We start from the raw sequence: 13,913 nt of genomic DNA, 5'->3' as shown, positions 1-13,913 counted from the left end.
AAAAGGCCTTCATTGTTGGTTCTTTTTGAAGGTTGCAGGAGAACTTGCCCTGGAAAGCTTGTTAAGAAGGAGGCAGGCCCGAAAGAGTCCTCTCTCCCTGTCCCACAAAGATACTGATGTGTTTGCCTGACCTCCTGCCTTGGGGCCTGCTGTTCCTCGAACCAGTCCTTAAAAGGAGCAGTGGGTGCCACATTTGTTCTTTCTGGTGCCAGGTCTGTGCTATTTCACTTCGCTGGCGTCAAGTGGATGCTTAATGAGAGGCTGTGACGTAGGCTGGCAGACTCATTGAGAGAAAGCAGCCTTGGACTGTGCTTTCTGCAGCTTCTCTCACTGCCTTCCCCAGCCTCACATTCTCCCCCCACCTCCCGTGGGGCTGTGGTCACCTTGTGTCTGCTCTTCCGCATAAGCCCTGATAGCCCTCGCTCAGGACAAGATGCTTGTAGGGTCTGTGGACACTGATAAATGACTCAAGAGGCAGAAGTGAAGCTGTGCCTTTCGTTTCTCCTATTCCCTTGATCTCCCTGCCTGGGACGTAATCCCCCAGTTAAGAAGATATGGCCATATTGGGATTTTTGGCATTTCCTTTATTCTTTTCTGGGGCCAGTGCCATCTTTTCCTTTTATTCCTGTCCCTGAGGCTAGGGTTTGGGGCTGGAACTGATTGGTGGTCAAATCTTCCCAACTTGGACCTTGATAGCTGGGGATCCTCCACTTCCAGGGATCCCTTGATTATATGAAAATACAGGCATGCTACTCCTTCGGGTGGTAAAACTTCAGGAGGCGTGAAGGCAACTCCACAGAGGAGTCTGTTCTGGGGAGTGAGTTTGTGAGATTGCGGCTGATGTAAACAGAAGAAAAAAGGAAATGCCTGAACTGCAAAAGCCAGTGTCAAAGTTAGGGGGAAATGTTTAGGACATCCTTGTGATCCAGTGGGTGGATGAGGGCAAAGAACATTTCCTGTAAGACGAGAGTCGCTTCGTGATGCTTTTTGCTCACCAAGACCACCCCAGGGAAGTAAAAGCAGCTTACTGTCCTAGAAGGTTGAGTACCCTTTCAGACCTTCCCTCTTGAGAGCGTGTTGACCCCAGTGAAGACGAGACTAGAAGAGAAGGCAATGGAAAAGACAGAAAACAAAGTAGACCAAGATCACACCAAATCACTACTTCATTTATTCAACAAATATTTACTGAGTGTTGTCTTCATGCCAGGCTACTGTTAATAGAGTGCCTACTGTGTGCCAGGGGTATTTTGCATATTTTCATCTTTAATTTTCTTAACAATCCTTCAACATAGGTATTACTAGCTCCATTTTGCAAACAAAACTGAGGCTTTTAGACATTAAAATTGACCAGAGTTGTCCAGCTAGCAGGTGACAGACCTAGAATTCAGATTCAGTCTCTTGGATTCCAAGGCCCGTGTTTGTTCCGCTCTACCGTGCTGCTTGTCATCCCCCAAATACCTCCCTCACAGTGTGGTCTGCCATGCCCCTCTGCAAGGTGATCGGCGCCAGGGTAGAGATGCTTTCCACCTCTTCTGCCTTGTTTTGAGGCCTTGGGTAAAGCTTTCATGTACCTGCTGGCCCCCTACTGCCCTGTGCACTTTCCCTCATCAATTCCTCCAGCTCTGTGCTTGGGCTCCTGAAGCCATGTCCCATGAAGAACTTCCCACCTTTGAGAAGCAGTCTTGTCTGTTGGTTGGAGAGGAGAAGGACATCCAAGAAGGCTCCCAGCCAGGCCTTTAACGAAAGGATCCAGGAAGAAACAGAGCAGCCTTCCATGGCCCTGAGCTTTGTGGAGGGATGTTTACCCTTCCCTCCTGCCCCTTAGCTGGTTTCATCCTGGAGCAGGGTTTGTGGCCACCAGAAGTGCTAGCTCATTGGTCCTGAAGAAGGGCTTCCCTTTTCTAAGGAAAGCTCAGTGATACTTGCCTTGTGCTACAGTTCTTCCTATGATGAAGATACTCTATGCCAGACCCCATTCTCTCCAACTGCTAGTGACTCACTCCCATGACATCCCTTTCTCCTAACACCCAGAAGAGAGAGAAGCCCATTTTTCCTTAGCCCTTTAGCCCAGCTTCCTCTCCCACTTAGGTCTTGTCATAAGGCCTCAAGCAGACCTCTGCCCAAACTACATCTCCAGCCCACAGTCAAACATGACTTGGCACATACCCTTTAATGAAGGCACATCTGTATAGTTGGCAGCATTGGCAGTTGGGGGAAGTTTGTAATTCTTAGAATCCAAATTCTGGTTCACAATTTGGGAGACATCTGAATTCAAGGGCTCTGCTTGAACCTGCTCTACTCCAGCTCCATCCTTAGGAGTCATGGGTTCCAGAGCCAGTTTTATGCTCTGAAGTCACAAACGTGTGACCAGATGGCAAGAGGAAAACTTAAGCTTGGAATCTTTCACCCTTGCCTTTTCATATCTCACAGGGGTCTTCTCCCTACATGCACAGAATGTTCCCAAGCCTTTCCAGAATTCCTCTGATCAATCCTCACCTCTTCCAACCACCTTCACCTCACCCCATTCCCAATCAACTTTCTCACTCCCCACTACAGGAAGTTGGCACCACCAGCTCTCAAGCCTCTAACCCAAAGCCTCAGTTTCCCACCTGACTCTGAGACCAGGAAGCTCTCACCTGGCAGGGGCAGCCTGCCACCACCCCATGTAGAGCCAGCAGCCAGCCCTTAAGAGTCTAGAGTCTGTCTCTGTCCTCAGCCCTCCATATATTCTAATCCAAATCCTTCCTCTCAAAGTGTGGTCCAGGAACCTGCAGTAAAGGCAGCACCTGGAGCCTATGAGAAATGCTGGTTCCCAGGCCCAGCCCACAGTTAAGAGTCTGCATTCGTCTGCACCTTTATGTGTAAGAAGCACTACTCGAAACAATCTGATCTGTTGAAAAGTCATCCCCTCCACCCTCCTCCTCAATAGAGGGGGTGGCTCGTAGAGTAAGAGCCAGTGAGGAAGCCTGGCCTCACAGTTGAGCCACAATCCAGACCTCTCTTTGACAGTGGAGAGAAATGCTGGGGATGATCTGGACACTCCAGAGAGAACCCAGAGAAGCCGGTGAAGCCTGGGACTCTCAGCAGAGAGGAACAGCCACGGCCTGGCTATGTGGGGAGATCCAAGCAGGGGTTTGGGGGCAAAGGGGACACCCAGTGAGAAAGAGAGGCGTGCCCACCTTTGCACACGGCAGTGGGATGGTTCCCTCTGGGCTCCTACTACCATCTTCAACACCTGTCGGGCACCTGCAGCCAAGAACAGCTCCTGCTGTGCAGCCTGGATCTGCCGGATGACGAGGCTTCTTCCCTCCCTCTTGCTGGCAAAGTCACCATCGCCCACCGGCTGCATTGCTGGTAGTGGGTGCTCAGGAAATGTTTGTTGAATTGAGAGGAAGCCACAGCTTGTGCGGAGTCTGGATAATTCACCAGACGTGGGTCTCAGTGGTGGGGGGTGGGGGGAACAGAGACTAAGTAGGAAAGACGAGTCCTGATGTCGTACTTAGCTGGAGTTGCTGTTTCTCTGCCTCTTGAGCCCCTGCCTGAGTGAGACCTCGCTTTGGCATGACACAGTGCAGGGAGGCGGTGGGAAGAGGAAGTCGGAGATGGCAGAAAACGACCCCGGGTGGCAGGCTCCCCCTCCCCCATTCAGGATGCACTCAGGTCTAACCTAGGGGTGGGGGAGGAGGTCCCTGAATATGAGCTCCCCAACCCTGCTGTGGGGAGAGACAGCCATCTGTCCCCTCTTCACCCCACCCTGCTTCAGAGACTTTCTCGAGATCCCTCCTTTCTTCTGTCCCTAGCTCCATCCCTGCCGGCTGTGGCCTCCCTTCCTCTGGGCCTCAGCCTGCTCTTCCCGAAAGGTAGCGGGCAGCCAGGTAATTGTGAGATTCCCTCGTTGGTCATCCAGTGATTCTGGGACTAAGAGTCACATGGGTGCAAGGCAGGGGAAAGTGTAGGAAAGGGACCCAGGCCTGGGCTAGCCATGCCAGCTGCTGAGGCTGGCAGCAGTTGATGAGCTGGCAGTACCTGACGAGCCAGGAGCCAGCAGCTGGAGAGAGTGGCCAGGCCCTGCGGGTGACGGGAGCTAGGTGAGCCGGTTGCTGAGTGCTTCCAAGCCTTGTCCTCTTGTCATGGCAGGGAGCCTGTGGCCTGGGCAGTAGTAGGCTTGGGACAGAGTTCACCAGCCTCACAGACCAGGCGTGGCGTGGGCATGCACCAGGGGCTGTACCTGCAGGTGAGAGCACACGTGTGCACAGCGGGTGCCTGTGAGGGCAGGGGCTGGCTCCTGGCCTTCAGGGTCTCACTCCCCTGGAGAGTTTGCCAAACCGCTCAGCCAGGCCACCACGGCCACCAGCCACCACACACCCATGGCGCAGACTCTGGACAGCGCCTTCCCTCCTCTCCCCAGCCTGGCCCCCTGCTCCCATGAACTTTGCTCAGCATCTTCCTGCAGGGCCAGGACCCCCTGTCCTGCTCCTCACACCTCCTGCACCCCTCGCCCTTTGGCTGCCTCCTCTAGGGGCCCTGCTCCGAGGTGTCAGGCCCTGCTGGGCCCCAGCCTTGCCAGGCCTGTCTTCTCTGGGCTCCAGGGGCTCTGCCCCTTTGGGGGGCCCGGAACAAGTCTGGGCTTCTGGCATGGCCTGGGGCTCGGTCGACCTGAGGGGCTGCTCCTGGCCCTCCAGCCGGGATGCAGGGCTCTCCTGGGCCCCAGGCTTTGAACTGAGCACACAGGCGCTCTCCTGAGACCCAGAGCTACTGGCGCCTCCTAGGGAGAGATCGAGGGGAACCAAGTCTGAGTTTGGTGGAGAGCCCGGACTGGCTGGACTGGCTGCCAAATCTCCCGACTCCTCTTTCAGCCCCTCTGGTGATGCCGATGCTGGGGTAGGGGTGGTTCCCGGGGCACTGGTGGGTCCGCCCGGCTCCATCCTGCTCTGAGTCTGCTCATGTTCCTTCCCATTCGGAGTCTTTCTGGTGCTCTGGCTTCCCTGAAAACAAGAGGTTGGCTCTACTGGTTGGCGAATTTAGGGCTCATGTCCCTAGCCCACCCCATCCTATGTCCAAGTACCCACCTCCTGGCTCTCCGGCTCCTCCCTGTCTTCCTTCATTTCCCACCTGCAGAAACACAGCATGTGGCAGGCCCCACTCCTAACCCAACCCACCCCACCTCACCCCACCTGCTCCATAGCTGGCAGCCCACGTCCCCCAAGGAGAAACAAGAGCCCAGGGGTCTCAGAGGAAGGTCAGAGCCACAACGAGGCTCCAGGATGTTTCCCTTCCAGCCTGACCTTCTGCCCCAAACCCAGCCATTTCCTCTGAACACTGCCCACTATAGCGGGTCCCCAGCTGCTGTTTATGGCCAAGCCCGCAGCACCTTGAGTTCTGTGGGGACGATGGGCGTGTCCCAGCCTGTGCTGCCTGGGAAAGGCGCGCCTGACTTCCCCCGGGAAAGGAACTGCTGTAATTACCGCCGGCCTCCCAGGGCACCCGGCTCTTGCTGCAGCTGCTGTTGCTGATGGCCTCTCCCCGCATCTCATTAACCCGCCACCAGGCAGCAGTCAGCCAAGAGGCAGAGGCCCTGGGGGCTGGAGCAGGCACCTGGGCCAGGCGGCCTGACCTCCCAGAGGCCAGGAAATCCAGGAGCCCAGAACCTCCCCCGATTTTGCTCCCTGTCTCATGTTACCTGCGCGCCCTGCCAGTCAGCCTCTCTGTCCCTCGAGCCTTGCTGCGGGTGGCCAGCGCCACCACGGGTCTGCCCTGTTGCCCACCCCGAGTAGCACTGCCTGCAAGAGATGGTACACATCAAGAGAGAAGGGGGTCGTGGCAGCCTGGTTCCTTCACCAGCTCCTGGGACCTGATCCTCCTCCTCTCTCAACTCACCTTTGCCTTCAGGGGGCAGTGGTGGGGGCTGTAGCTTTCGGTGACTCCTGGGACCTAAGAGGGAAGAGGAAATTGGGAAAGGGTGGGATCACAAAAGAGCCAAAGCAGCATCAGCTCTTTCAGGACCAGGAAGTTGTCAGTCCTTCTCTTGGTCCAGTTGTAAGTGCTCTGGTTCCCAGAAAGATGTCTGGCCTGGGTGCTGGGGTTGGGGGGGTGCGGTTAGGGCAGCATCAGGGGAGCTGCGTCCCTGTGCTTGCTTTGCCACTTCTGGCTAGGTGACCAGCAGAGCAGCCTCTCCAGCCTTGGCTTCCTCACGTGTAAAATGAGGGGCCTGCGATGCAGTGGAATTATCCCTATAATAGATAAGGATCAGCTGCCACCCAGGAGGGTGCAGCACCTCAAAGGGACCCCAGGACTGACTTCCTAGTGAGCCTTCTCTCCAGACCTTCTGGGGTCAAAACCCAGGACAAGGGTTGTGGGTTTAGAGGATGCAAAGGAAGGTCTGATAGGGAGCAGAGGAAAGAAGACGTCCTTTCATGCTTCTTTCCAGCTCTGAAAATAGGTGGTAATCCAAGAGACAGAGGACAAAGAGGGAGCAAGGGGTGAAAAACTCCAGGAGGGGTGGGGGTAGTGGGGTTTTGGCTCACCCCTCGTGCTGCCCACCCTGGCTGGGCCCTCTTCCCGAGGCTTGCTGGAGCCCTGTCGCCTGCATTGCAGAAAGAGGGAGTCAGGCTGGCTGGTGGCGGGAAGGACAGAGACTGCAGAGCTGCTGGTGGGCCAACACCCCCTCCCCCACTCTAGCCCTAGGCCTAAGGACAACAGGGAGAGGGTGGGCCCAAGAAAGATGGGAAACTCAGTGCCTGCACAGAGCCCTTAGCCCAGGGCCCAATCAGAGGGCCAGGGAGATCCTCACCACCCTGGGGGGGCCCAGCCACCCTCCGAGAGGTGCCCACAGTTAGCCTGACACAGCCCCACAGCACGTCAACCCAGCAGCTGCCGGGCCCTGCCACCCACGTGGGCTTGGCCTTGTCCACGTCCCACGGGCGGCGCCAGTCACCCTGTGCGTCTCTGTGCCGAGCCAGGCGGGCCTGGTCTATCTGCTCCCGCTCCTGCTTCCACTGGGCATAGTCCCAGCCCACCTCCAGGGGGCCCCCCAGTGCCCGGCGGGGAGCTGGGCCTGGGACTGGGGCTGGACTCCGGGGCTCCTGGACACCCTGAAGGGAAAAGACACTAAGCACCATGGGGTGGAAGCAGAAACAGCCCCGGGTTTGGGATGGGGATCCAGGGAGTCTGCTAACCCCTTCCTCTCTGAAGGTTTTGACGACCCCACCCCCAAATTAGATCCATTCCATGTCGGTTAAATCCTGTTTGCCATAGGCATGGTTTCCATCCAAGGTTAGCTGTGTCTTTGGGGCAAGATGACCTCTTCATTGGTCATTTCCTCATCTGTGAAATGGGGATAATAAAAGTGCTATCCACGGGGTTGTTGCTGGGGTGTGTGGTCAGGCGGAGGGTGGAGGGACACCCAGCTGCTGGGAGCAAGAGCCAAGACTAGGGACTGCTGCCATCTAGAGGTCACACCTGGCACGCAGCCAGTCTCTCACACCCTAGACCCACCTCCAGACCCCACGGATTGCCACCAGAGGTCCAGGAGGGGTTAGGGGCTGGGACACATATCTCGCTTGCACTGTCTCTCACTGCATGACCCACCCGCTGTGGAGACTGGTCAGAGAAGGGAAGAAGGAGTGGGAATTCTTGCAGGTGCTGCCTGGGTCACGTCCCCCCAGATGGGGACATATGCGACTCAGCTTCCATGCCTCTCCCAAATGGGGACCACCACGTTCATGTCCCCATCCCTTCTTGGGGAGGTACCCTCCGTGCAGAATCTGAGCTGACGGCCGGTGGCACGGAGGGGCTCCGGCCCACGCCTGCTCCAGGTGATGCTTCTGCTCCCTGGTTCCGTGCCCTGGTGGGCTTCTCACTTACGATCCGCTTGGCCTGGGGAGGAAAGGTTGGGCAGGGTGGCGCAGGCAGGGAAGAAGCGGAGGCTTCCTGGCTCACAGGCTTCCCCTACCCGCCCTGCTCACCTCGGCTTTGTTTTCCATGGTCACGGCCAGATCCACCCGCTCCCCCAAGCAGAAGGTGCCAGTGTGGGCCTCTGCCTGCTCATCCTCAAGCGTCTCACTGGCTGCTCCAGGTCCAAGGGCACTCCTCGCCCAGTTCCGGCTGACCACCCGCTTCCCCTGCAGAATGAGGTGCCATGCCGTGAGACCACATGGGCAGCACTGGGCAGAAGTTGGGGGTTGGGTCCTTTGGGTGCTTCCCCAGGCTGGGTTCCAGCCCTGGCCCTCCCTGGAATGCCCACTGAGGAGCTGCCTCTGTGAGGCGTTCACATACCAGTGGCATTAGGTTATCCAGGCCTGGGGCCACCCAGGGGCCCAAGACGCCACAGTGGCCCATCTCTGAGCTGGGAAATCCAAAGCGCTCAGACAACGAGGCTCTGTTCTCAGACGCTGTTCCTGGCATTCAGCCCCAACGTCTCTGTGCCCTGGGACTTGGGGTTTAGGGGCAGCCTGTGCGTGGGGGCACAGGTGCAGAGCTCTGGGGCTGGAAAAGGGCATGGTCACCTTCCAACTGTGGCTCTTTGGGGTGGGGGCCAGCAGTGGCCTGGGCTGCATGAGGTTGGTAGGTGCGCCGCTGAAGAGAAGTGGGAGAGGCAGAGGAGCAGGGGCGGCTGTGCTCCCCCAGCACAAGCTGGGCCGCCACCTCCCTGCCACCCCACCCTGTCTCCCGGGTGGGTCTTCCTCCAGGAACCTGGCTGACGGTGACAGTGAGGCCATCAGGACGAAGGAGCTCCGGTGTGGTCACAGCCATGCCCCCCTGCTCTGCCTGCCGTCGGTCTTCCTGGATCTCCTGTGGGAGGGCCCCGGGGTCAGCACAGGCCACGGCCCCCCAGAGGCACAGATACACAGACGCCGACAGGCCTACACAGAGAGACACCAGTGGGACACCAGGGGGCAGACACACCACATCACAGAGTCCCCAAGACCCTCGCAGAGCCTCTGAGATGGAACACACCCACCCTCACCCCGGTCCCAGACCCATGCCTGCAGGGAGAGACCACCATGCCAGAGTCTGCAGGTCAGCCTAGGAGTGCCGGCCCAGTCGGTCCTCCCGCCTGGCTCAGCCCACTCACCTGGTACCTGCGCAGCAGGGCCTGGTTCTTCTTGCGAAGGGCGACTATCCTCCGGTCCAGCTCTGCATCCTTCTCTTCCTGCTTGCTCATCGGGGACTCAGCCCCGTGAGGCCCCTGCAGAGGGCAGGGGCCCAAGCTCCTGACTGCTGGGCCCATCCCTTACCAGTTCCTCAACTTTTATATCCGTCCATTCTACCCTATTCTTACCACCCAAGGAACAGCCCCAGACCCAGAGCTAGGGCCGCGTGGGGAGTCAGCTCATGGAAGGCCGTAAGCCCCCACCCTGCTAGGCCCATCTGCCATCTCCCTGCGTCCTCACGGGGGGCTCAGGTCAGAGCCTCGTGCCCAGGCCCACAGCTCCCAGCAGTGGCTGCCCCTCCCCCCGGCTCTCCAGGGAGCTCAGCTGCGGAGCAGAGCCCGGAATGGGAGTTATAAATGGCTCTGGCAGCGGAACCTGCCGTGACTGGGAAGTTGCCAGGGGATTCAGGAGGTCGAGGGGGGAGCTGTTGGGCTCCCAGGCCGAGAACCACAGTGAAAGGAGAGGACCCTGCTCTGTCCTGGGCTCCTAGGCCATGGACCCCACTTCTCAGGCCTGCGCCCAGCCTGTGGGAAAGAGCCGCTCCCACAGGCCCAGCCTTTCCAGGCTGAGAGCAAGAGCTGCCGGCAAGAGTCAGCTCCGTGGGTGGGCCCCGCTGCGGAGCCCCCCGGGCACACAGTGATCCCTGGGTCCCTCCTTGTCTGGCTGCAGGGACTCCGTCGTGGCCGACACCCCTGCCCACAGCCCTCCCCTCCCGCCTAGGCACAGCCCTCTTCCTCCCGGGCCCAGCTGTCCCTAGCTGCCCTCAGAGTGTGGCCGCCTGGCGTCCCAGCCCCAAGAAGCCCCCCGCCAAAGGCAAGGTGCCACTCACAGCTGAGTGCATGGCAACAGCGGGCACGGAGAGAATTCCAGAGCAGTCCTGGGGGGAGCTAGAGCGGGAGGGAAGCCGGAGCCACCGGAGCCGGGCCTCCCTCCGCCGGCCTCTCCCTGCCGGCTTCACTGCTCAGCACACGAGATCATGTTGTGATTACAAAAGGCTTCTCTGGGCTCCCAGCCAGGAACGCAGCGGCCACCGCCCCCACCATCCACTCTCAGAGGGCGAGGACCAGGGCACCAGCAGGCAGCTGGCCCTGCCCAGCACCTCTCCGTGCCCCGCCCCAGTGTCCGCAGGCAGACTGGCAGGGACTTCTGCCTGGCAGGGCGAGCCCACACAGGGGGCCTCATGCTCCAGTAGGACCCCAGCCTGGGCCTGCCTGCAGACAGATGGGCAGCCGAGTAGGTCTCTGTCCCTCCCATTAGTGGAGAGAGGCCTATAGTCCAGCCCATTGCCCTCCCTGGTCCGAAGGCCTCTGCTCAAATGAGTGTCCCCTGGCCCCTCACTCTCCTCATCAGTTCTGGTTTAAGTAATGCGAAGGGATCAAGGAGTTCATCTCCCCTAGGCCATCAAGTACTACCGCATACCTAAAATAACACCATTAGTCATTCATTCCTTTGGGCTCAGCGTTGTCTTCCCTGTACTTTCAAGTACAGTTACTCCTGGGATGCTCAACTGTCCAGGTCACCGCTTGGTGCGGGGCACCTCCCTCAGGGCCCATGCCGCCACAGCTCAAGCCTAGCCAACAGCCTTTCCCCTTGGCTCCTACCTGGGAGCCCTTCCTGGCCTTGCTTTCCAGGGCTGGCCGTCTCAGCCTCTCTGACCCTCAGACTGGAAGCAGCCTTTTCTGGGAAAGTCTCCCCCCAGATCTTGCCGGTACACCCGAGGCTACTGTCTCTGCCCTGGACAGCAGCTTGCCTGGCAATGCCACCCCTGGTGCCTCTGAGACCAGGAGTTTGGGGGTGCCAGGGGGAGAGGTGGTCTCTGTATCAGGAGCACCTGGGATCTGGTTCTGTAGTAACAGGTCCCCGACCTCCAGGCCCTGAAGGATAGGTCAGAGGTTCCTGCATTCCCCCTCAGCCCTGACTGACCGGGATCTATTTCCCTAACCCCGTGGACAACTTGTCCCCTTCTGTCTCCAAAGCAGAAAGCCCTGCTGCCCTCTCCTTCCTACCCAGACCAGCCCAGGCAGCCAGAGATCCAGCCCCTGCTGCCCTTGAACCACCCCTTCCTATCTGCCCTCCCCTGCGCACCACACTGAGCCTCTTTCCAGGCCAGGCCTTGGAGCAGCGCCACTGACCCGGCAGCCGATCTCCGCCACCCTAGAGTTCCCATCCTGCTTGGAAATGCCACTGCGCTCTCTCTTCCTTTCGTGCCGGATGTTCCCACTGAGTCAGACTCGTCTGCATTCCCAGCTACAGTGACGCACCCAGGCTACACACACACACACACACACACACACGCACACACGCACACTTCTTCTCCTACCCTCTCCACGTGCTGCCTACTGAGTTCCAGTCTAGTCTCTGACAGCTGGAGCAGGGCCCTGGTGGGGTGGCAGTCAGGCCTCCTGTCACCTGGCCCATGCCCTGTGTTTGGAGCTGGAAGGCCCTTAGAGCACCAGCCTGGGAGTGAAGGATGCAGCTGAGACCTAATGTTCCTCATGATCTTTGGAACCCAGGTCTGGGGAGGAGGAATGGAGGTAGAGGAGACGAGGTTTGCTTTCCCCATTGCGCCTGTTCCCAGCCAGGGTGGGGGCCAGACAGCAGTGAGGAGCAGCAGGCTGGGTAGAAATCCAGTCATCCTGCAGGGTGGGCAACCCAGATCTCTAGAAGGGCCTGCAGGAAAAGACTCCCCTAACCTCATGGCAAAGGCCTCTGCATCTAGCAGGCTGAAGGCCCATGTGACCAGGACGAACCAATAGTCAGACAGCCCCACGGCTGCGGGCCATGTGTGTCCCAAGTGTTACTCACACAATGTCAGCCTCAGAGCAGCCCCCATATTCTCCTATTTTCTCCAGAGTCTGAGGTGTGCCTGTCGGCTCCCTACTGGAGAGAGGCTCTCTAAGGGCAGGAATGGTGTACTGAGGGCCTCTAAATCCCCAGGGCCTGGCATAGTGTCCCTGAAAACTACAGTGCCTTCCTGGGGGCCTGCAGAATGAATATATGAGTGAGTAACCCACGCCATCCTGCGCATGGCTCTGGGTACCTGTGCTTCGACTGGGGCTGCTGTTCCCTCCACCCAGAATACTCGCAGCCCTGAGGGAGGAGGTGGCCGGTAACGTGGCTAACTGTGCATTTCCTTTCCCTGTCTGGAGAAGGTAGGGCGTGACCAGCCTAATGGTCCCCGGTATAGAGGATGGGGACCACGCCGCTATTAGTCTGTGTGACCACTAGGGGGCAGCAGGGCTTCAAAAAGCCTGATTGGAGGTGGGGAATGGCTCTTCCCCGGCTTCTGCTGCCCCCTCCTCTCCAGCAAGTCTGAATCAACCCCGCCTCCCAGCTCCATCAAACTAGCGAAGCCACACAGGTTGCAGAAGCCCCGTTTTATTGGTGATGAGACGGGAGAGGTAGCACCCACCACCTGGGCTGCCCAGCCTGTTTGTGGCTCAGAAGAAACCAGCAGCTAGACATCTGCCTCCTGCCCATTGTTCTTCCTGGCTGCTACAACAACATTGTTTCTGTTGACACCTCATGCTGTGCCCTCCCTTTCTTTGCCCAGGAATAGGCCCATTGTCCCAATACCTCAACCACAGGTCTAGGTCATGTCTCTTCTGTGGCTGGTTCACCACCCTCTCAGGCAGCCTGCCAACTGGGCCCATAGCCATAACTACCCACCTCCAGCACCTTCTTGGATCAAGAAACTGCTGTTACAATTCCTACGGACTAGAGATTTAGTTTAGGCCTCTCAGCTCAGGCCAGGCCTGGCCCTGGGTAAGGAGGACTCAGAGGGCGTGATGTAGGGGCAGACGGATGAGCTCTTGCCAGGCTCCCGCTGCCAGGGACAGTCTGGGCCCCATGGCTCCAAGAACACACATGCCAGAGCAGCTGTTGTTGTTGTTGTGTCCGATTCTTTGTGACCCCATGAACTGCAGTACACTAGGCTTCCCTGTCCTTTACCATCTCCTGGAGTTTGCCCAAACTCATATCTATTGAGTCGGTGATGCCATCCAACCATCTCATCCTCTGTCGCCCCACTTCTCCTCCTGCCTTCAATCTTTCCCAGCATCAGGGTCCTTTCCAATGAGTTGGCTCTTTTCATCAGGTGGCCAAAGTATTGGAGCTTCAGCTTCAGCATCAGTCCTTCCAATGAATATTCAGGGTTGATTTCCTTCAGGATTGACTGGTTTGATCTCTTTGCTGTCCAAGGGATCTCGAGAGTGTTCTCCAACATCACAGTCCAAAAGCATCAGTTCTTCGGTGCTCAGCCTTCTTTATGGTCCAACTCTCATATCCATACACAACTACTGGAAAAATTATAGCTTTGACTAGATGGCCCTTTGTCAGCAAAGTAATGTCTCTGCTTTTAAACATGCTGTCTAGGTTTGTCATAACTTTTCTTCCAAGGAGCAAGCATCCTTTAATTTCATGGCTGCAGTCACTGTTCGCAGTGATTTTGGAGCCCAAGGAAATAAAGTCTGTCACTATTTGCATTCTTCCCCCATCTATTTGCTATGAAATGATGGGAACAGATGCCGTGATCTTAGGTTTTTGAATGTGAAGTTTGAAGCCAGCTTTTTCACTCTCCTCTTTCACCCTCATCTAAAGGCTCTTTAGTTCCTCTTCACTTTCTACCATAAGGGTGGTGTAATCTACATATCTGAGGTTATTGATATTTCTCCCAGCAATGTTGGTGCCAGAGCAGGATGGAGCTGAAGTCCTTTGAAGCAGCGGGTGGCAGAAAGATGGTCCAAGGACCCCTCTTCCATT

The 13,913-nt window shown here is 57.6% G+C and overlaps 1 protein-coding gene across 5 annotated transcripts; it reads right to left on the bottom strand.

The window, feature by feature from the left end:
* Window positions 1,146-10,191, bottom strand: C10H15orf52 (chromosome 10 C15orf52 homolog). 5 transcript variants are annotated; one of them, XM_018054453.1, is made up of 11 exons: window positions 9,982-10,191; window positions 9,074-9,187; window positions 8,505-8,790; window positions 7,965-8,120; window positions 7,750-7,875; window positions 6,892-7,091; window positions 6,525-6,583; window positions 5,878-5,931; window positions 5,681-5,780; window positions 5,070-5,112; window positions 1,146-4,985 (listed from the first exon to the last, which is right to left on the bottom strand). In XM_018054453.1, the coding sequence occupies exons 3-11, from the start codon at window positions 8,715-8,717 to the stop codon at window positions 4,437-4,439; spliced, it is 1,500 nt and encodes a 499-aa protein (XP_017909942.1). In that variant the 5' UTR covers window positions 8,718-8,790; window positions 9,074-9,187; window positions 9,982-10,191; the 3' UTR covers window positions 1,146-4,436. The 5 variants fall into 5 exon arrangements, with proteins under 5 accessions (XP_017909942.1, XP_013822429.2, XP_017909943.1 ...); XM_013966975.2 differs by having other exon boundaries at window positions 8,692-8,790; window positions 9,982-10,184; XM_018054454.1 differs by lacking the exon at window positions 9,982-10,191 and having other exon boundaries at window positions 8,505-8,861; window positions 9,074-9,946.

The sequence above is a fragment of the Capra hircus genome, chromosome 10, assembly GCF_001704415.2.
Source record: "Capra hircus breed San Clemente chromosome 10, ASM170441v1, whole genome shotgun sequence".
In the NCBI taxonomy this organism is placed as follows: domain Eukaryota; kingdom Metazoa; phylum Chordata; class Mammalia; order Artiodactyla; family Bovidae; genus Capra; species Capra hircus.
Note: the sequence above shows the minus strand (reverse complement) of the source record. Positions and strands in the feature narration are given on the sequence as shown.